This window comes from Crinia signifera, chromosome 6 (genome assembly GCF_055691185.1).
Source record: "Crinia signifera chromosome 6, ASM5569118v1, whole genome shotgun sequence".
In the NCBI taxonomy this organism is placed as follows: domain Eukaryota; kingdom Metazoa; phylum Chordata; class Amphibia; order Anura; family Myobatrachidae; genus Crinia; species Crinia signifera.
Genome location: NC_139222.1, coordinates 175343382 through 175367740, shown reverse-complemented (window position 1 = coordinate 175367740; position 24359 = coordinate 175343382). Strand labels below are relative to the sequence as shown.

Below are 24359 nucleotides of genomic sequence, written 5' to 3'. Positions count from 1 at the left end.
TAAGGTGCCCATACACGGTGCAATCATTGTATACGTTTTGGTCTAGATCGCATTGCACGCAAATCGCATGTGATTTGGGATTCGATGCAATGTGATCGGGACCTAGTTCAAAAAGTGCAGCACATACTTTTTGAACTGTGCGATGAGTACGCATCGCACCCGCAAAATGCACCGTGTATGGGCACCTTTAGTTGAGATACAATACAGTATTGCAAACAATGCTTTAGCACAACAAGGGACATTAGGCGGTAACATTCCAGTCGAGGACACATAGGGAAGATAATGAGGACTTTTTAAGTAGAGGAATAGATACAGCATGGTTAGAGTGAGGACAGTATGACATGGAGGGAGCAACACTTGGTATCAATTCAATCATGTCAATGCAGACCATAATTGCTTCTGAAACCCGCTATACAGAAGTTTACAGTGAAAATCATCTTACCAGTGGTTCCCCAATAAGAGTTTTGGATAATACACTAGACACGATCTGAAGTTTTCCTTCAAGGTGCAAATAACAAAGTACAGCATGAACAGAGGCGTCCAACTGTGTCCGTCCCGGGCCCAACACTACAGAAAGAGAAGAATTCAGTTCACATCTATATTCCAACAGCTAACCTCATACTTAATTATCTACCTTGATATCTACTCAACATTAGCATTAGGGATCAAGATGGAAAAGCCACTTCTAGAATACAGCTATATAGCCCCCTCTGCTCTCAAGGTATTTTGATGTACAGTCACAAATGTGTGTTTGCTTTGTCTCCTATGTTAGATCATGAGAAAGTCTGATGGCCAGGCTCTCACAAGTTGGGGAATAAAAGCGTTACTGGCAAAACTGGTAATGCCTGTCTATCGCAGCAATGTGACTTGTTTCCCTTATTACTATATGCATATCAGAACATTTGTAGTGAGCGGACATTTACAGGACTTACCAAGTTTGCAGTCTTCATCTGCTTGGTCATAGTTTTTCTACACACACAAAAAAAATGACATAAAGGCATACATTAATCAGCATTAGTAGAAACACATCTGCACAATCCTATAGCTGCCCATACGCTTTCCGGCTTAAATAGCATCCATCACATCGCATTGCATGCCTTGTGCATGCATTGCGATGCGATGAAAAGCAAGTACAAAAAGTATGTGCAGCACATACTTTTTGTACTGTGCGATGAGGTGCCGCGGGAGCGCGCACCTCAAAGCACACATCGCACCACCTGGAATCGCAGCGTGTATGGGCGGCATATGTACTGTATGCGTTTACCATGGGGAGCAGAAATAAGGACAGATTCCTTATGCTTAACAGTATGAACTTGAATTGATATTTGGGAGGCATCTATGTTACAACCCTAAAGCTAGCCATGCACTTACATGATTTTGACCAATCAACGCATCGGGCGGAGAAAACAGGTGAAATCAGACACATCACATGTGTTACATATCCAACCCGATGCGCGTTCCTGTGCACCATGGATTGGAGCCCCTAGATCATAAGTACTGCACGTAGGATCTGTGGGATAGGACAGCCACAGGCAGCACTTGCTGGGAAATTTAGAGATAAGTAAAGAGATGTACATTGGTGTAATTAGTATTATAGATACTGTACATACACATAGTGTACGTTCAGGGGAAATAATATTCCATTTATTTTACAGCATTGGTATATTTATCCTAAGACTACCTTATCAATCTCTAGTAAAAAAAAAATATATCAAAACAACAGAGCACACAAACTGGAATTTTCGGTACTTGTGTATTTTGGCGGCGCCCATCGCATCGCATACCATAACACATACGATGGTATGCGATGCGACGCGATATCGTACGATAGTGCACGATGGCATACAATTTTGAAATTGTATGCCATTGTACATGGCATACGATGCCATACGATGCGATGCGATTAAACATTGTATAAGCACCCTAATGGGTGCTTATACAATGTTAAGCACCCAAATGGGTGCTTACAATGTTAAATGCACCCCCACGCCACCCCCCGCTATAAACGTGAACCCGAAGCGTGGCGAGCGCAGCGAGCCCGCGAGGGGCGGCGGTACGCGTCCTACGACCTTTTCATACCCCCACTATCCACGTCGGCGTGGAGTTGAGAATAGAATAGTGTGGCGAGCGCAGCGAGCCACCGAGCCCGAAGCGTGGCGAGCGCAGCGAGCCCCGCGAGGGGACGCGGATACCTTCACAGGTAAACGCGTCCCCTCGCGGGCTTCACAGGTGTCCGCGTCGCCACGGACACCTGTGAAGCCCGCGAGGGGACGCGTATAACTGTGAAGGTATCCGCGTCCCCTCGCGGGGCTCGCTGCGCTCGCCACGCTTCGGGCTCGGTGGCTCGCTGCGCTCGCCACACTATTCTATTCTCAACTCCACGCCGACGTGGATAGTGGGGGTATGAAAAGGTCGTAGGACGCGTACCGCCGCCCCTCTCGGGCTCGCTGCGCTCGCCACGCTTCGGGTTCACGTTTATAGCGGGGGGTGGCGTGGGGGTGCATTTAACATTGTAAGCACCCATTTGGGTGCTCAAAAGCACCCTTTAGGGTGCTTATACGATTTTTGGTCGTATAGGGGGTCAAAATCGCGTCGCATCGCATCGCATGCCATCGGGTGCATGGCATGCGATGCGATGCGATCTGTTCGTCGTACGACGGACATCGGGGGCGCCGCCAAAATACACAAGTACCGAATTTTCTGTGGCACGCTAATTAATTTGGATGGGTTTAGCTGGTATGCCTGGGCTTAACCTGACTTAAATGAGCGTGACTCAAAAACATGAAATTATCCAATTAACATTTTGAATCTGCAAGGACTCTTTCTTCAAAGCCAATGTTTGAGAATCACACAAACAATATGCCTAAAGCCCCATACACACGGGTTGAGGTGTGTTTTAACATTTGTGCTAAGCGATCTAGTCAGCACAGATCGCTTTGCCTGCACCGCCCTATACACATAGCGATGCGTGCCGAGTGATCTGTGCTAACCAGTGCTTAACTCCATGTTCTTTAATCAAAATGCAGGAGATCTATCTAGATCTGGACTGCATGTGGTAATGATCTGAGTGGGCCATGGCCAAGTGAGAGACTGCACAACCTCATCACTATGCTGTGTACAAATGGGGCGATTAATTTCTATCTAGACAGATTGCTAAGAAATGTGGCAAAAATCACACAGTTGTATGTCCGCTAATACATTAATGTATTGTGAAACCACAATATACTTTTAATGTAACATTCAGTTAGAAAATTTACCAGTATACAGTCACACACAGCCACTGTTGTGTAACGCAATACCCAATGTTTCTATGCACCTTATACTACTTTTACACCAAAACTGCTGGGTTACACCCAGGTTTTTGGACCGGATGCGACCCAACAGTTGCTCCCTTTTACACCGGTATCCCCCCGGAATTATGCCAGGTGGGCGACGCCGGTGAAGTCGGGCCCTGAGCCAGCACTTCACATCATCTCCAAGCGCCGGGAAAACCGCCAACCGACAACCCTGCAACACCGACCGACACCCTGGGGGAAAGCCCATCACCCAGGTAAGCTGCTGGGCTGCCCCTCAGCCTCCATGCGCCCCCAGCCTCCGTCCATGAGGTGAATGGATGCCGCACACAGGCATCCATTCACCTCTGCCCAGCCTCCGCTGCTGTCTGCATAGTATCACAGACAGCAGCGGAGGCTGTATGCAGCCCCTGCCCAACCTCCAGACTGACCTCAAGTTACCCATTTACATGGCCCCTGACTGCAGGGAAGCCCCGTGTCCGACTCTGAACAATTGTCGGGTCGGACACTGGGTAACAGGACCCTGGTTATTTTTTTATCCCTTTCAGACCAAGCCACGGCCCAGACAGGAGCGGCAATAACCCAGACCGCGGCTCTGGTGTAAAAGGGGCATTATTCTGTTACCATGAAACGTGAAGCCTTGGTCAACACTTACCAGCTGTAAAAAAGAGGCTATTCGGTAGAGCAGGCTCTCTATCTTGATGCGATTGATGTGCGTGGAGTTGGCCTTGGAGGGGTGTGTGCTCTTGTAGTGGATGAGGGAAAGGAGACATTCCGTACAATGTGTCACCGTCGATTCGTAGTCCAGTCTTCTGAAGGAGTCACATGCTTGTTCACAGGGATATGCCAGTCTTCTGTCTGCCATGACTCAGAGACAGAAATCCTACAAGCAGAAACAGACATAACACACATGTAAACTCAATGCTGGAGAAGTGATTATTGTAATCCTCAACATCCCATTACTAGTTTATTGCACCTATATCAACCTTTAGGGCTGGGACTTGTAACTACTGCTCTATTGGCATTTATTTATTATGAAGTTTGAACTTCTTGTGAACAATCTTGTGAAAAATACCTCTGAAAAAAACTTCACTTGTAAAAGCGTTTTAAAAGTTTTTTAAGAAATGCTTTATGTTTTAAAAACGGTTATTTGCGTATATATTACAAAATAAAAGAGAGACAGGAATCACCATTATTTGTAAGGGCGCCAAGTAACACTATTGCGGGTATATCTGGATTGGGGAGCCCCACTAGTAGGGGGCCTAGTGCTACTGGCGACCATTCTTTAAACTGTTGTAATTAGCACGATATAGGAGATTTTGTTTCTTACATACATATATATATATATATATATATATATATACACATACACATATATATACATACACACACATATATATATATATATATATATATATATATATATATATATATATATATATATATATATATATATATATATATATATATACACACACACATACACACACACACATATATACATACATACACACACATATATATTTTATAAATGGCTACGAGAAATATGTTCTCAACAAAAGCATTTAAGATTTTAAAGTGTATTAATCTAACAAGTCACTGTGTGTTAATATTTAGTAAAATAAGTAGCACTGTAGATCAAAATCAGGATATTTACTTGTTTACACTACTCCTTTATGTGATCTTGTACTTAAGGTGCCCACACACTAGAAAGATCTGTGATCTTAAGATTTCCCTTGAACTCCCCATCTGCCCAACACAAAAGATTTTGATCAAAAGAGTACATTTTGACAAAAGATTTATCTTAAGATTTCAGAAAAATTATAATAATGGGCTGGGCTATGTAGAAGGTAATGGGCTGGGCTATGTAGAAGGTATTGACAGCTCAGTGCACATTCTGCTCTGTCACAATGAACCTGCTTTGTATGATGTCCAAGAATATCCATTTCTGGAGCTCTCAGTAACTATTTTGTGGAGTCCATAATTAGCCATGAGAGTGAGGAGTCTCCAGCACCCAAATTCTCTGGACAGTACCCCAGCCCACGGCCGGCAGCACACCCAGAGACTCTGGACTTCCCCTCGTGTAGTTTCCAGCCCAAACCTCCCGTGTTCAGTGCGACCTGGACCGCCCTGAACACTCACAGCGCATCTCCTCTGCCTCCTGTCTACCACCCTTACATCCAGCAGGGTGCTCCCACTTCAGAGACCAGGTACTTACGGGGCTGGCTGGAGCCACTGCCCAGGGCAGAGACTGGGATGGGACAGGGGGCTGTAAAGGTTGAGCCGCTGCTGGGTCACCCTGGGGATCTGCAGAAATTGGGAGCCCAAGAGTACAGTCTAGAGTCGCCGCTTCTCCTGCTGTGTCCCCGCCAGCTCTGGCACGTGTCTGGCTGTCAGCTGCCGGGGGAACACAGTTTCCGGCTTTACATGCCGCGTCAAAGCCACGCCCCCAACACATGACCAGAAATTGGTCAGAATATTTGCATATCTTCCCTGCAGCAGGGAAGATGAACCGACGCCGCAGAAGACACACGGGGACGCGCATCGGATAGTAAGTATAAAAAATACTTAACGATGCTCACACAAAAATCGAACGATTAATCGTCCAAACGATCAAAAACAATGAAACCGGACGATTAATCGTTCTAGTGTGTGGGCACCTTTAGGTTTCCTTAGGCTACAACAAATATTCATGGCAGCCCGTAGGATCTGCAGCTGCGATGCAAGGCGCATGGGAACACGCCTCATTGCAATCCTAGGCAAATGACATGCAATGTGTCACTTTTTATGCAATCCGTGGCAACAATGGGATGGAATCGCATAAAAAGTGGCTATATCGCACTAGTGGATGGGGGCCTTAAGAACAGAAAGAACAGGATCCAAGCCTGCAAGGGATACGGTCACTAGGTCGACCCTATTTACTTTGACATGCATGGGGTCAACCACTGAAGGTCAACAGGGCTTAGGTCAACATGGCTAAGGTTGACTGGGATTGTAAGGTCGACAATGGCAAGGTAGACAGTCAAAAGGTCAACGGGAGTTTTTGACTTTTTTTGGGTTTGTCTGTTTTTTAGCAGACGTGCGCCGACAGGCGGTATTTCATGCCCTACCATCCACTACGCTGTGGTGGAAGAATAAAAATAGTGTGCTGCGTCGCCATGCCCGAAGCATGGCGACGCACTGCACTTTGACGGTGTACATGTCTACACCCTGGTCAAAAGACGTGAAAAACTTATGTTGACCTTTGACTGTCGACCTAATGCTTGTGTCGACCTTTCAACCCTGTCGACCTTAGATATGTCACCTATTTCAGGTGTCGACCTAAGCCCTTCAGAATGCATGTCAACCTAAATCGGGTTGACCCAATGACCCATACTCGCCTGTAATTTAAAAAAAAAAAATCAACTAACACTGCAGCTAACTTTTAGGAGTCATCCTACCGTCCGCCATGAAGCCAGGTTCTTACAATTAAGTACACATTGTAGCTGAAGGGACTGAAGCCAAAGCTGGCTTTGTAGCAAAGTTCTCTAGGCCACTATAGAGAACACAGACACAGGATATGCTGGAGGAATAGGTAAAGATGGCCATACACCAGAACGACCAGCTTCCGATCCAGATCGTGTCACAATTTCCCTTGAACTTCCTGGTAGCTTCCCAGATACACGATTGATCTTATGTGCGTAATTTTACATAATATCCATCATTAGATCTGCAACTGTCAGTGTACTGGTCATTAGTAGCCTCTTCAGATCATGTGTGCAGCACATAAGACCATAGGATCCATCTCAAGACCCGCGCATCGGATTGTAATCGTACCAAAACCCCTCATGCTGTGCATAAAAACACACAATGCCATCGTTTGAGCCGTCGGAATGAATTTGGGCCTGAAATCGGTCTCATGCAGTGGTTCCCAACCCTGGTCCTCAAGTACCCCAACAGTGCATGTTTTACAAGTCACCCGGCAGGTGCACTCATTATTCAGGCACATCTGAAAAGATCCACAGGTGGAGCTAATTATAGCACTTGTGATTCTGTGTGGAGACCTGCAAAACATGCACTGTTGGGGGTACTTGAGGATCAGGGTTGGGAACCACTGGTCTAATGTATGGTTATCTTATAATTCCGTCAAATGGCCCCCAAGGGAAGGATTATTTCATGCCAAAAAAGGTATGGAAAAAAAAAGGGTACTTTTTAAAAGAGAGGTTAAAAAAAATTACAATATGTAATTAGCACTGAATGGGCTTAAAGCTGTGTGTGGGCATGTTCTGATCCTCACAAAATATTACACTAAGCAGGAAAACTAAATCAATTTTCACAGTGAGAAAAACGAATTATGTGATGAGAAATACAGCAGATGATTAAAGATCAGAGAAACACATTACAGAAGAAAGAAAAGTTGAACATAGTCTCCTCTCATCTGAAAGCATATGAGTCGCAAGAGAGAACATGAACAATCGCATGGAGAATGTGGCACAATGAGAAAGTCTATGAAGAGTTCTACCAGTTATTCACCAGAACTGCACTACTGTGATTATGCAAATGTTAAATCCCCTTTAGAAAAGCTAATAACCACATACTTTACAACCCTCATATAGGAGTGAACTTTCTTATTCTGCAACAAGTCCCAGCAATGTGAGGGGCGTGCCAACGGAATACGCAAAATATTGTTTATAGTGCAGCACTAAACTGAAAGAAAATGACTATTTTCCAAGAAGTATGCAAATCACTGTAGATTAAAATGTGCAGACTCTGATTCCAGAGATCCGAGCCCCCACGAACGTCAGCATTCAGAGTAGCGCTCGGAGATTCCCGCCTGACTCGGGACCGTCCGCGTGGTCAGAACGTCATCTCCCGGCGCCGGATTTCGCGAGGCTTTAAAAGCGGCTGCTGCGCCCGACATCTTCACTCCAGTCTAGTAGTGGGTGTGTTGGTGCTGCTGCTGGGGCTTAAACTTGAGCGCAATATTTTTTATTCACTGGGGCTGTCTCTCAGTGCTGCTGTGTAGTCTAACTGTGTACTTGTAGTACTACTGTCTCCTCTGTGCGGTCTACCTCTGGTGTGCTGTGCTGTAATTATTTTATTCGCTGGGGCTGTCTCCCTCAGTGCTGCTGTGTACTCTGTTCTCCTCTCTGCTTAGGGTGGGCTCTCCCTAGCAAGGAGGACAGTCTGTGTACTTTTAGTACTACTGTCTCCTCTGTGCTGTGGCCTACCTCTGGTGCTGTGCTGCAATATATATTATATGAATAATTAATTATATATATAGTCCACTGGTGCTGCCTGCACTGAATCTGCCAGTATTATTTAGTTACTCAGTCCACTGTTGCCACTAGCAGTGCTACTGCCTACCTAGTGTACCTACCTAGTACATACTAGGCTGCTATATAGAATTTAATTAAAAAATACTTGTGCTGCGTGGGACTGTAAAAAATAATTCCATGCTGCTGGTGCACTGACGTGTGCCACTGAGTACCACTGCCAAGCAGTACCTAATAATAAAATGTATTATTATAAATTCTGCTGGTGCACTGCATAAAGCTACTGGTGATGTGTAACTACCTTTTGTGTTGACCACTGGCAGTGCTACTGCCTACCTACCTAGTAGTTTATTTTCTCTACCTACTAGGCTGCTATATTATTAATACTTAATTAATTGAATTATATTTAGTCCACTGGTGCTGCCTGCACTGAATACTGTGAATAGAGGTTGCCAGTATTATTTACTCAGTCCACTGTTGCCACTGGCAGTGTTACTGCCTAAGTGTACCTACCTAGTAGTACAACTACATACTAGGCTGCTATATCTATTTTAATGAAAAAATAATACTTATATTAATTATAATAAATTCTTCTGGTGCACAATACTAGTATTGCTGACGTATTTACCTGTCTGGTGCCTAGTACTGCCGTATCTACCTGTCTGGTGCCTAGTACTGCCGTATCTACCACTGCAGTGCCACTCTCACATGAGCCATGTGTTTGTACCGCACACTTGTGTGGCTTAGCATAGTTATCCAGCTACCTCGGTGCAACCTTTTGCCCTAAAAACAATATTATGAGGTGTTCAGAATAGACTGGAAATGAGTGGAAATGAATGTTATTGAGGTTAATATAGCGTAGGAGCAAAGAAAACCCCAAATTCTGCGATTTTAACAGTTTTTATGCTTTTTTAACAAAAAAAATCAGAACCCAAAACCCAAAAAATCCAAACACAAAACACTTAGGAGGTGTTTTGCCAAAACCCATTAGAACCCAAAACCTCAAGGTAATCAGAACCTAAAACCCCAAAAGTGGCCTGTGCACATCTCTAGATTAAACTGATAATGTACATATCCATACAGCATGTATAAAGGGCTTGTATGCAAATAGTTTGTTTAAACAAACATGTTGGGAAGCAATTAGAAATAGGTGGTTTATACCAAATGAAACCACATTGTGAGCGCTGTCCGTCCATGGATGTTATGGGTTATTGGCAATATAAGAACCCGGTCTCTGTAAAGTAATTCTTTCATGGCTTCAGTATATTAGTAGATTTCACTTGTGAATGATTCTGTGTGGAGACCTGGAAAACGTGAACTGTTGGGGGGAACAGGGTTGGGAACCACTGCCGTAAGGTATTAAAGCGAAGCATTACACCAGTCAGTCATTTTAGGCGTTTAAAACACAGGCATCTATTAAACTTGTTCTGTAGGTTACTCTGCAGAAAGTTGATGTTGCCCACAGCAAATAATAAGATTCGGTAATTTTTCTAGCACAGATAAGAAAATAAAAAAGCTAAAATATGACTGGGAATTTGGACAATTACAATTTTTTTTCTAGTTTTCAGAAATGTCCCGAATGCATCTCCAGTGTGTTTAAATAATGAAGGTGTTGTAGAACACACCTATTACATGACTTGGCATACATTTGAAAAAGGCCTACTTTGAAATAAGCGACACTAACAAATGAAAGCTTTTGTTTTGGGCTGGTTTGTGGCAGGGGAAGGCGGGGGGTCACCTTACATATGATTATTAGGTACAGCAGACAAAGATCAAGTCTAAACGGCCAATTGAAAGATACATTTCCAATGTCACAACACACATGGTTTCCAGTGTTGGCATTTTGACCTCAATGTGGTTCATAAATGAAATGGGCATTAGTCATCACCAGATGGCATATTCAGACATGTCTAGTAATGATCTCGATCATGGGTCCTCAAACTGCGGCCCTCCAGATGTTGTGAAACTACAAATCCCAGCATGCCTTGCCACAGTTTTAACACTCCCTTATAGCAAAACTGTGGCAAGGCATGCTGGGATTTGTAGTTTCACAACATCTGGAGGGCCGCAGTTTGAGGACCCATGATCTGGATGATCTTTAATCATTTTGAGGTCAGCATAAATCTGGGACACTTGCATCCCACAATAACTCTGTATGCTGCAATTGTTTTCCACTGTGACATAAGAGCCAGACACATTAAGGAAAGTTGTAGCGGGGAAGAATTACGAATGCAGGGATTTACAGGTCATACTCACATGTGGGCTTTTACATAGGGGTAAAAATACTAAGATGGGAATTCTATTGAAGATAGGATGTTGCCCATAGCAAACATTCTCTCTCATCTTCTAGAAGGTGCTATATAAATAGAAAGTAGACTCTGGTTGGTTGCTATGGGCAACATCCTATGTTCAATATTACTATCCTTTTAGTAAATGTACCCCAAAGTGTCATTCAGCCGTATATCTGCAGAACGGATGGACACTTGATTCAGCATATCTCTATTACAAACATCCTAATATGACATACTTTCTAAAAAAAATATACTCTCTAGAATTATACTGGGAGACCCGGTTCCCACAGATCTGCTGTGCTGGTTGTTTCACCTATCTCCTGCTCCTCTCCCGAGATACAAAAAATCCCTTCTGAGCCACTTAAATAATACCGCTAAATCAGTTATAACGGTGAGATGGCGCTATGGCGCTCCTCCAACAATTAAAGACTGGTTTAAAAAAATAGACTAATACATGGATATGGAGGATATCCTGTCCTCCCTGGATGATAGATATACTCAGTTCAGGTACGTGGTCCCATTGGTTAGTCTTCCGGGATTCCAAGACCTATCCTCTTAGGTCCTCCCTCTTCCTGTGACCGGTTATGCTGTGTACATACACAAGGGTACAATCAGCATGAGATTTTGACTATATAGTCAAAATCTCATCGGGAATGCATGGGAATTTAACCCTTGTGATCCCAATGCACACTCCCGTATCGCAAGCAGAAAGACTTGGTTGCATAGACTATATAGTGCAGATCTCCACTATATATAGTCAAAGTTGTATGCAGATCGCATGCATCCTGTGCGATGTGATCCTGATGCCATCTGATCGCATCCCACAGTACTTGCATCGGGTGTACACAACATAACTCAGTAGTACTCAGTAGACTCAGTACTCAGTCAGTATGGGTAAGATATATTCACTATATTCCTACTTAGAGCAATCCGGAGTACTCCCCCTTCTACACCAACCCCCCCCCCCCCCTAAATAATTTTTGGTACTTATGTAGTATCTGGGCTGCCGATTTTTTGATTGTATGCCTTAAGTTAAGGCATACAATCAGATGCGATGCGATGCGATATCGCATCGCATCGCATCGCATGCGACCATCGGATGCGATGACCCGATTTTTCCATAGGAATCAATGTTCATACCCCTACTATCCAAGTGGGCATGGAGTTGGATATAAACCTGTGGCGAGCGTAGCGAGCCACCGAGCCCGAAGCGTGGCGAGCGAAGCGAGCCCCGCGAGGGGCCGGTATTCTGTGTCCGCTCGCCTCGCTACGCTCGCCACAGGTTTATATCCAACTCCATGCCCACTTGGATAGTAGGGGTATGAAAAGGACCCCTTTTTCCCATTGAATTCCATGTTAAAATGGACTCAGTCCATTTTAACATTGATTCCTATGGAAAAATCGGGTCATCGCATCGCATCGATGGTCGCATGCGATGCGATGCGCCCGATTCGACCCGATTTAGAAATCGGCAGCCCAGATACTACATAAGTACCTAATTTTTTCCTTGTTCTCCTCCTGACTCTCTTCGATACTTTCGCTTTACAACTTATTTTCAAACTATACTTGTACATTTTGGTACATGTATATTTCTAACCACATGACAATACCACCAAAGATTGTTTATATACTTGTTGTACTTAAAACCAATAAACCTATTTTTTTTTTTCAATAGAATAGAGTTTTCAATAAACCTAAAGCAAAATAATTGGTAAGGCCTCCTTAATTGATAGGAGCTGTACCAAATTTGCACTTACAAATACACGGATAAATCATTAAAGACTTTGCATATTGGAAAGCCGACAGAATCTGCTTCTTGACTCAATAGTGTCTTTGGGCCTAAATCATTGATGAACTTAAACACAACTGCAGATCTAGGGCTGACTTGTTTCTGGTAGTGCCTCACACGCCACAGCATGATTGACCGCTTTCTAGCTGTTGGGGACAAGAAAATCTACTCAAGTCAGTAGTTACACGTTAGATAGGTTGAACTCGATGGACTAACGTCTTTTTTCAGCCTTAATTACTGTGTTACTATGTTAAATATGGGTGTGTCAAACCCAGAAGCAGCATCCTTGGATGCAGCTTTGCTGGTCCCGGCTAAGTGATTTAACGGAACATCCTGCATAAATTAAGGGCTACTCAGATGTCCAATTGTCACGCAAAAGAGTTTATGCTGTGCCCTTAGACCCAGCAGAGGATAAAGGCCCTTCTGCGGCCCTCGCATATTTTAGCAAAGATGCAGCAGCTGTGCTATAGCATTAATCTCTGAATCAGGCCCTTATTACATAGATATTCTATAGGCAGGAAAAAACATATGAGAACCAACAAAGTCAGATAATATTGGAATCCAAAATAATAATCAACTGCCATTACAGCAAGCCATCTAGGAATATAGGGCCTTATTCTAGTTCACACTTTCTGACAAAATCCTTCTTAGATAGACAAAACCATGTGCATTGCAGGGGGGCAGATGTTACTTGTGCAGAGAGAATTAGATTTGGGTGGGGTTTTACCTTAAAGTGAGATATGTATTGCAGTGTAAAAATAAAGCAGTCAGTATTTACCCTGCACAGAAACAAAATAATTCACCCAAATCTAATTCTCTCTGCATATTTTACATCTGCCCCCCTGCAGTGAAACAAAATAATTCACCCAAATCTAATTCTCTCTGCATATTTTACATCTGCCCCCCTGCAGTGCACATGGTTTTGTCCATCTGAGAAGGATTTTGTCAGAAAGAGTGAACTAGAATAAAGGCCCATAGTGAGGATTTTGACAAGGGATACCAATTGGACTGCTCAACTTTCCAGCAAATTCACAAGTCTTGGGTAAAAATATGAGATTTGTTTTAAGCAGATCATACCTCCCGTGACTCAATTGAAGAAATATATGTCATCTAGTGAATATTCTACTTACACCTGCACCAATATTATCCATCTGAAACATTTCTTCACAAATTTTTACAAACTTTTTAGCTGGGCACACATCAACACCAGGGTTGGCCAAAATCAATCTTTGAGATCTACCAACAATCCCCATTTTTCAAATCACCTAGCTGGTGCACAGCTGTAGTAATTACTGTTACGTTTTCAAACATCGTTATCTGAAGAAGCCGCTGATAACCAAAAGAGGCGGGGAAACGCGTCATAACTAATTGTCACCCCTCTGGAATTCCAAAGAGGCCTCCTTCATCTGCACTATCACTCCTTCTTAATGAGGCAATGTATACTTGGCACGGGTGCCCGTCCACTCAAAGGATCCAACTCTGATGTGTATATTGTAGAAAGAAAGACATCTCTGGGTACTTAAAACAGTGGTTTACTGTATGCTAGCAATGGCGGCGGACTCGGTGAATAATCAGACATGCTTCTGAGGATTATTTACCGAGTCCTGAGTGCCATTGCTAGCTATTTATTGCTATAGCAACCAGGGCTGTGGAGTCGGTAGATAAATGTTCCGACTCCGACTCCTCTGTATTAATATGCGAATGTATTTGATACATTCCTTGAAGGAAAGAAAGGCAACATACATATTATTACTACAGAAACTAGAGGCTGGAAAGCTTCTTTACCGAATCGTTACTGGCGATGAAAATGGTGCCTATACATCAATATGAACCAGCGTAAGGAATGGCTTAGCCAAGGTAAACAAACGACCCCGCGCATGAAAGAAGATCTTCATCCACGTAAAAAGATGTTGTGCGTATGGTGGGAGAGCTTGGTTGAATAAATTTTTCGAGTCTACACCAGGTGATTTCTACCAACGAGGTATTAAAAACCTTATTGAACGTTGGAAAGAAGTTGTAAACTACAAGGGAGAATACATTTATAAGTATTGGTGCTCCGAATTGTGCGATGCGTGCCATATAGTGAAGCACATGAAAAGCATGCTTTTTCACGGTCACTTAACGTGTTCGTTTTGCGGTTACGTGAGGCACTGCATGCATTGGTCTTTATTCTTACAGTAGAAAAGTCATTAATTATAATTTTCGGAGTCGGTGCATTGTTTGCCGACTCTGACCCCAGGTACTCGAAATTTCCTTCGAATCCACAGCCCTGATAGCAACAGCAGGGGTCACCACAGAAGGCACCAGGCAAACTAATCAGTATCCGGAGTGCGGGGGCAACGCAGTCCCTATATAAATAGCGAAGTGAGAGCCAGCACAACAAGAATACAAGAGGACTCAATGACCGGGGTGCTGCCCATGGAGATGTTTAGAGGGGAGAAGACCGCAGCACTCACACAGATTTCATAAGAGGCCACACAATTTAACGCTTAATTAATGCAGTCTTCTATATACACCCAGTGACAAAAAGGGATTTTTGTAAGAACTTACCGTTCGAATCCCTTTCTCTGATATGGTCCTGGTGACACAGCTCAACACTGGGATGTAGGAGGGCCGAAGGAGCCAGGCACCTATCCTAAAGCTTTAGAGGGTAGGCTCCTCCCCTACTGCATCCCTGGACTCTTCAGTTCAAACTTTCAAAGCCACTGGAATACATTAACTCAGTACAAACGCCTGCACATATTATATGCACATTTTATAACAGAAAACTGTTAACTTTTAACCATTTTAACATGAACATCATGAAACTTCTGGCATACTTACTGAGCGTAAGGGAGGGATCGCTGTGTCACCAGGACCATATCAGAGAAAGGGATTCGAACGGTAAGTTCTTACAAAAATCCCTTTTTCTCTTTCAATGGTCCTGGTGACACAGCTCAACACTGGGACGTTCCAGAGCCGGTCCTTTGGGAGGGTACGCTCAGGTCTGCAGCTCTCAGCACTGCTCGCCCGAATGATGCGTCCTCCGACGCGAACTCATGGAATCTATAGAATTTGGCAAATGTGTGAACAGATGACCAAGTGGCAGCTCTGCAAACCTGCTCAGCTGTGGCCCCATGTCGAACCGCCCAAGAGGTGGCAACTGACCTGGTGGTATGCGCATTTATTTTGGCCGGTACTGGTCTACCCACTTTGGTGTATGCAAAGGCTATCACAGACCGCAACCACCTAGCAATAGTCTGCTTAGATGCAGGCCAACCAATTTTGTGTACGTCATACAATACCAACAATGTGTCTGTCTCCCTGACACTCTTCACTCTGTCCACATATATGCGTAAGGCACGCACAACATCCAAAGTTCTCAACTTGTCCCTTTTCTTAGAACCCTCTGGGGGTTGAAACACAGGTAGAACTATCTCCTGATTTAAATAGAAGGTAGATACCACCTTCGGTAAAAACTGAGGCACTGTTCTTAAAACAGCCCTGTCATCATGAAAAATTAAGAAGGGAGATTTACATGACAAAGCTCCCAATTCTGAAACTCTTTTAGCAGATGCTACTGCTAACAAAAACACTAGCTTCCACGTGAGAAACTTAAAGTCAGCCGACCTTAAAGGTTCAAAAGGTGCCTTTTGAAGGCATTCCAAAACCAGTGATAGATCCCAAGGTGCTACTGGTTGCTTGTATGGAGGTTTCAACCTGGATACTCCTTGTAAAAAGGTTTGAATTTCCGGCAAAATGGCTATCTTTTTCTGGAAATAGATGGACAAGGCCGAAATCTGCACCTTCAGTGACTGAAGGCTTAGGCCCGATGAAAAACCATCTTGTAAGAATTCCATCATTCTTGATAGCTTAAAATGAAATGTATGAGCCTTTCTTCTCTCACACCATCGAATGTAAGTCTTCCAGACTCTATAATAATTTGCCGAAGATACAGCTTTTCTGGCTTTTATCATCGTCTTTACTACTGCCTCAGAAAACCCTTTTCTTTTCAAAATGGTGGTTTCAATAGCCAGGCCGTCAAAATCAATCAATCTGAATCCAGGTGATTGAATGGGCCTTGTCTTAGAAGGTCTGGTCTCAGAGGTAGACGCCATGAGTCCACAGACAACCTCTGAAGCCTCGAGTACCAGGACCTCCTTGGCCAATCTGGGGCCACTAAGATCACTGGAACCTTCTGCCCCTGTATTTTCTTCAGAAGTCTCGGTAACATTGGTACTGGTGGGAATGCATAAAGGAGATCTCCCTGCCAGTGAATAGTCATGGCATCCACTGCCTCCGCTAGTGGATCCCTTGTTCTGGCATAGAACCTGGGCACTTGACGGTTGACCCTGGATGCCATCAGGTCCACATCCGGAGTTCCCCACATCGAAGTGATTTGGTGAAACACCTGAGGGTGTAAGCTCCATTCCCCTTCCTTGAGCTCCTCCCTGCTCAGGAAGTCGGCTTCTATATTCTCTATTCCTGGAATGAATATAGCCGATACAGCTGGAACATTCTGTTCCGCCCATAGGAAGATTCTGGACACCTCCCACATGGCCAATCTGCTGCGTGTACCTCCCTGGTGATTCAGATACGCCACAGCTGTGGCATTGTCGGTCTAAATCCTCAAAGGGAGGTTCTGTAACCTGTCTCCCGCCAAGGAAATCACTTTCCAGACAGCTCTCAGCTCCAAGATGTTGATTGGTAACGCTGATTCCTCTGCCGTCCACAGGCCCTGAAGCCTGAGATCCAGGACTATTGCCCCCCAGCCCCTGAGACTGGCGTCGGTAGTTACTATCAACCAGTCCCAGGTCTGTAATGACCGACCCCACTGAAGGGAATCTACTTCTGTCCACCATTTCAAGGATTCTCGGGTGTCCGAAGACAGCACTATCATCTCGGATTTCATGGTCAAAGTGTTTCCTGACCAGGCTGACAAAATGTTCCATTGGAACCTCCGAGAGTGGAACCTGGCAAATTGAAGCGTCTCGAATGACGCCACCATCTTCCCCAGGAGCTTGAGGCACCTCCATACTGAAATGCTCTGAGCCCTGAGAATCTCCTGGACTAGGGTGACCAGATCCCTGGCCTTTACCTCCGGGAGGAATACCCGATGAAGATGGGTGTCCAGTATGACTCCCAAGAATTGGAGCCTTTGTGACGGTACCAACTGAGATTTTTGCAAATTTAAAATCCAGCCGTGAGCCTGCAAAAAACTGATGGCCTCTGCCAAGTGACTCTGCAGCATGGCTGCTGACTCTGCTTTGAACAGGAGATCGTCCAAATAGGGTATTACTGTGATTCCCCTGAGCCTCAGCACCGCCGCCATTACTGACATTATCTTTGTGAATACCCTTGGCGCGGTTGCTAGCCCAAAGGGTAACGCCCGGAATTGTAAATGCAGGTCTCCTATGGCAAACCTCAACAAGGTCTGATGCTCCGGGTGTATAGGAACGTGCAAATATGCGTCCTGGACATCCATGGACGCCAAAAATTCTCCCTGGTCCAGACTCAGGAGTACTGACCGTAGGGACTCCATTTTGAAATGGTCTACCCATAAATGAACATTTAGGGACTTCAAATTTAGTATTGGTCTGAAAGACCCGTCTGGTTTGGGCACCAGGAACAGCGTGGAGTAAAAGCCTTTCTTCCACTCTGCCCTGGGGACTGGTGTAACCACCCCTTTTTCCAAAAGGGAGTGAGCTGCTCTCACAAGAGCTGTACGAAGCCGTGCCTCCTTTGGTAAGGATGTGGGGATGAACCTCTTCGGAGGCGGCCCTCTGCAAGGGATTTTGTAACCCTGTGTTATAATATCTAACACCCAGGCATCCTGGCCTAGAGAAGCCCAAGCGTCCCTGAAGAGTGTGAGACGCCCCCCCACTTTTGTCACTGTCGGGCGAAGCCCCTGACAGTCATGCAGAGGGTTTATCCTCTCCCTTTGTGGCAGGCTTCTTGTGAAAAGAGCCAAATTTTGACTTTTGTGTCTTGCCTCTAGAGGACTGAAACCTTCCCCTGAAAGACTGTCCTCGAAAGGACGCACCACCTCTAGGGGAGGGCCGAAAGGACGGCTTAAAAGCAGAAAATCTGGACGTCTGCTTTGCTGAGGAGGCCGGCAGGAATGTACTTTTGCCGCCCGTGGCCTGCTTTATAATCTCCTCTAATTCGGTACCAAAAAGTACCTTTCCTTTGAAGGCTAATGTTTCCAGAGCCTTCTTGGACTCATTGTCTGCTTCCCAGGCTTTAAGCCAAAGCACTCTCCTGGCATTAATGGAGACTGTGGACACTCTGGTTGCCATTTTAATAGCTTCCTCCTCTGCTTCCACTGCATATTCTGCAGCTGCCTTAATCTTTTCTGCAAGCAGTAACGCACCAGGGTCAGCCTGCAGCATGGTGCATAATTCACCAGCCCACTCTATCATGGCCTTAGAGACCCAGGCTGAAGCAATAAGGGGCCGTAAGGTAAACCCCACCCCTTCAAAGATAGCCTTGAGGTTACCCTCCAGCTTTTTATCCACAGAATCTTTGAAAGCTGCACCGCCCTGTACTGGTAATACAGTAGCCTTGGACAAACGTGCCACTGAAGCGTCCACAACTGGGACCTTTTCCCAGAGCTCCGCATGAGACTCTGGCATGGGGTACAGACTAAGGAATCGCTTAGGCATCTGTAGCCTCTTATCAGGAGTTTTCCAAGCCCCTTCTAACAATTCCTGTAACCCCTCATCTGAAGGAAAAGTAACAGCCTCCTTCCGCTGTCGCTTAAAAACACCTTTAACAGGAGTCTTATCCTCCACAGACAGCTTTAAAGCCTGCTTCACAGCTACAATGAGATCCTCTATACCAGCAGCAGAGTTCTCTTCCACATCATCACCCTGATCCCAGGGGATGTCAGTATACTCTCCTTCCTCCTCATCTACCACAGTAGTTAAAGCATAAGACCTTCTAGGGGTCCCTGCCACATCATCCATTTTGTCCAGCATTTCACTGAACCTGTTGATCCCTTTAGCAGTATCCTGCATCACCTGAATCAGCGCAGGATCTGCCTGGGTAAGAGGCAAGGAGCCAGACGACTGCTGAGATGATGGCATAGGTCTCTGTGATTCTACCAGCCCATCACTCTGCCTGTCCAAAAGCTGCACCAAAGCGTTAACTGACCTGCCTAGGGCCCTGGCCCACGCAGGTTCCATCTGCTCTGCCCTATGGGGTTCACTGCCCATGGGTCTCACATCAGCGCAAGTAATACATAAGCCCCCCTTGGCCATCTGCTCAGGGACAAACTTTTGTGTGCAAACATTGCACGCGCTCAGTGCACTAAGGGCTCCCTCCCCCAAAACCACAGCCTGATGCTCAGACATGATGCAAGTGATAAATGTATATATATCAGTATACACAGTGCAAACAATGTACAAGCGTTTATACAGAGACAATGCACCCAATCACTTATCTGTCTGTTGGTTTCAACTGCGGGGAAGCGATGCCCAGGAAATCCAAGTCACTCTGCCAGGATCAGTAAGCCAGCTCAGCTCCGCTGCAAGCGTTCTGAAAGGCGCCAAAGTCAGAGTGAAGGAAGAGACCACAGGTCCCTGCTGCTGCGGGGTCCGTGACCTTTTGGCGCCAACCACCCCCAGCCAGCCGCTCCTCAGGTAGGATTTCCTAGTTCCAGTGTCTCCCCCTCAACTGGGGATCACTTGGAACATGCCTGTCACAACGCTGCTGTCCTCTCATCTAGGAGCTCAGCGTGTAAGCTCCGCATAAAATGGCCGCCGCCATCACGGAGCGCCTGTCCCCCATGATCCCCACCTAAATGTGGAGCCGGTTTCAGGATACTCCGGAGCCCAGGCAGCCTTTTAGAAAAGGCTATAAGCGCTGCACAGGGAGACCAGACAGTGTCTCCCCTGTGCACAGTGAGCTGACAGGACGCGCTTCTGTCAGCTCCTGCTGCGCTAGCAGTGTGAGGATTCACTATGAGAATCCTCACACTGTGCCTACCTAGCTAGGGTAAAAGTTAATAAAACAATAAAAATCCCCTAACTACTCTAATTCTTCGGCTGCTCCTGCAGCCCTTTAGAATAGCACCCACTCCAGTGGGCACCTAACACGAACTGAAGAGTCCAGGGATGCAGTAGGGGAGGAGCCTACCCTCTAAAGCTTTAGGATAGGTGCCTGGCTCCTTCGGACCCTCCTACATCCCAGTGTTGAGCTGTGTCACCAGGACCATTGAAAGAGAAAGACACACCATCCGCCACTGATTACAGGGTCGGGGCATCATATGGAGCCTAAGAGGAGACTGTAAACGTCATCAGGTGCAACAAACGCCTAAGGACGCACCAGGTGTCAAAGGGCGCACCAAGCACCAGAGAATGTACTAAGCACCAGAGAATGTGTGTGTGCTTTCTATAATATATGTATTTATGTCCTGATGAAGAAGAGTGCATAATAAAAGCTTCGAAACGTCAACCCTGACGGCTGCCTGAGTGGTGGATTATTGTGAGTGCCACATTACCAGAAGGAAAATAACCTATTTTAAAATTGGACAATTGCGACAGCTGGGGCGATATATCTGTATATTTTCTAACATGCTGCATTTATTCCTAACTGACACATTTTATAGATCCACAGGTTGCTTGAAAACCATAAACTGGTGGTAGATCTGAGGGCATGCTTGGCCAGGGCATAGAGAAAAATATTAAAGCCTCAGTAGGGAACACCCCAGGTTAAAGGTCCAGATGCTTCATTATTTCTATATAAACTTATGACATAACATGGAAGATACATCAATAAATTGGTTACACTCTGCTCCCTAAAGATACATGTACAAGAATACTAATGTTACTAGTATTACGACTGTGTGCTATGCCTCTGTGACAAGTGAAAGGTTACAAAATGGCTACAATAAAAACACACAAGTAGTCTCTCTCGAGCTACCTGCTGCTGGGTATTCTGTGTTAGAGATATGATTACATGACTCAGCTTATGTCAATTGGTTTGGTAATCACTGAAATGTAAGTGGCACAGAGCTCACAATAGGAGCCAAGTTACACAGCCGCCCCATGTAGTAGGTCAATTGAAGTGGCCCAGCATATTATTATACACTGAGCAGAGTCACAGGCTTTATCTACAAAGTAGGGACAACCTGCAACTGATATACAACAAAGCCTCTAGCTCTAGGTTCCGTACTGTACTTAAAAAGGTCATCAACCAATACACTCTGTATTACAGAAAACCAGCAGTGTTTGTTTACTACATTAAGCACAATACCCTTCAATATATATTGTATAATTTTACATACATAAGTACTGTACAAAATACACTATACAATACAAATAAGTACTATTCAAAACACATATAGGTGACAGTTATACATTGCAATATTCCATATGGACACACAAAAATACTTGTCTCCTGTATTATACCTCAATGACTGAAATGCACAGTATTCTGACATATACATCAGTGACTGATCAATGTACTATAAACATTGCAATTCAATAATGGGCAGTATTCAATGTGAATACTTGGCATGTGCAGCGAATCCCGTTTAGGATTCGCTGCACAGTCGCCGTGTTCCGGAGGGCTGGAGCCTTCGCTGCCAGCCATCGCTGTCACAGTATTCAATGCCGCAGGGGCTCGCTGCCCCCGATGACGATTCTTACCCGCCGCAGGGAGCCGGGGGACGTCAGCAGGCAGGGAGATGGAAGTCTCCCTGCCTGCCCCAGAATGTATGCGGGGGAGGAGGGCTCCCCGGGACCCAGGCAGCACAAGCTACCCCCCAGGAGAGCTAGCAGGGCACACAGGTAGGGAGCAGCTTGCACTGCTCCCGATCGTGCATATATAATGATCGGGAGCAGTGAATATATGAATATCTAATGAGCGGCTCTCGGCACCCTGCTGGCTTTTATGTGTAAAAAAATTATATATTTAAATATATATTCATGTGCTGTAAGCACATGAATAAAAATAGCATTCCTCTTCCCATAATAAAATTCCTGATTTTTTTACACCAAATAAAAATAAAAAAACAACTTTATTTTAAAAGTTCACCATAAAAAGATGGCGATTGCTACACGGTGACACACAGCGAAAATCATTAAGAAAGCAATTCGCCATCTGATCATTGAATACACTCACGGCGAATCACATTGACAAACCATAGCGGATTGCGGAGACTATCAGATGGTGAATTGTACGTCATTCACTGTTCGCCGCCGGCGAATATTGCACGTTGAATAGGGCAATTCACTTTTTCAGTAAAAAGATTCACCTTAGAGCATAAAAATAGCACACATTCGCCATAGAACATGGCGAATCAGCCTCATTGAATACTGCCCAATGACACAAACTTACACCAGTACCAGTCTTCTGTACTACTAAATGCACCTTAGTGACTGATACATTTGGTCATTCCACATCAGAAACTAGAATTACAAAGACAAACTTGATATGTTGGGAAACAAGACAGGATTTTGGACCTGCAGTCAGCTGTGTTATTGTGCAGTCTAAACCGACATACACTCAACTCATAACTGCGACCATCCAGAAAATAGTATAATGCCAACCCGTGGTCAAATGGCATAAACAAAAACTATTGCAAATTATTCTGTTCAGCTACAGGTGTCATACTAAATTTGAAGCGCACCAATGTTTAGGATATATAAAAAAATAAAAGTAGATAGATTAGGGGTTGGCAAGCTGAAATATTCAAAAAAGTTAACCAATTGAATTTTCAAATGGGCTTTCGGCATGGTCACCAGGACCCAATAAACATGGCGGCCATTTGGCAAATTCCTTGTAGTTTATAGCCAGCTTTACTGCACTGTACAAAGGCCCTCACTCCCTGATACCTATATCCACCTTTACTCTCTACACTATCCCTCACTCAATGCTCCCTACAACTATTCTCTGTTGCCACCCAACCTCACTGATCCCTACACTTACTCCCTGCTCCAACACAAATTACACACCACACACAAATTATAATCACTTCAGTGCTGCTAGATCAGATTAAAGGTGTGTACACACTAGACCAGTGGTAGCCAACCCTAGCCCTCGAGAGCTACCAACAGTTCACATTTTCCAGACAACCTAGCTGCTGCACTCATTAATCACAGACACATATTATAAGGTCCGCGGCTGGAGTTAATTATTTCATTTGTGATTCTGTGAGGAGACCTGCAAAACATGCACTGTTGGTAGCTCTCGAGGACTAGGGTTGGCTACCCCAGCACTAGACTATAATAGTTAACGATATGCATGATAATGTTGTGCATATTGTCTAGTGTGCACCCAGCTATATTATTAACGAAGCACGATCCCGCAGGTCATTAATGTCCGGCATGTACAGACGAGGGAGGATATAGTTAACGAGGACCACGCTGCAGAAAAGCATTGGAGCAACAGGAAGGGACATCTTTGCACCAAATGTAGCAATAAGCCATCTTCTATCCACTTGGGCCAGAGTGCAGCACTTCAAATATAATTTAAAAATTAAAGTGGTGGGCAGCCTAAGCAGTCAGGGCTCATTATGGTCATCCCCTGAACACCCTCATGGCCGCCCTGGCAATCTCTACGTCACAAAACAGGTATCTGCAAATTCCTTGCACTTATTTTGGGTCCTCTATTTAGCTTATTATGAGTCATATGGTTACTTAAACAGGATGCTGGCTTCAAGATTTGACAAACAGATTCCTACTTTGTATATCATCTTAAATTAGCAGAAACAAATTGGGTAATATGCCCAAAATAAAAAGTACTG

The 24359-nt window shown here is 44.7% G+C and overlaps 1 protein-coding gene across 3 annotated transcripts in view; it reads right to left on the bottom strand.

Annotated features, from left to right (window-relative positions):
* HELZ (helicase with zinc finger) overlaps positions 1 to 24359 on the bottom strand; it is a 138652-nt gene that overhangs the window by 103721 nt on the left and 10572 nt on the right. For all 3 annotated transcript variants that reach the window (XM_083148191.1, XM_083148193.1, XM_083148192.1), the window contains exons 2-4: positions 3949 to 4176; positions 933 to 969; positions 443 to 567 (exon numbers count right to left, since the gene is read on the bottom strand). In XM_083148191.1, the coding sequence (XP_083004317.1) occupies positions 443 to 567; positions 933 to 969; positions 3949 to 4158 (372 nt within the window). In that variant the 5' untranslated portion in view covers positions 4159 to 4176. The remainder of the gene's footprint in view (positions 1 to 442; positions 568 to 932; positions 970 to 3948; positions 4177 to 24359) is intronic.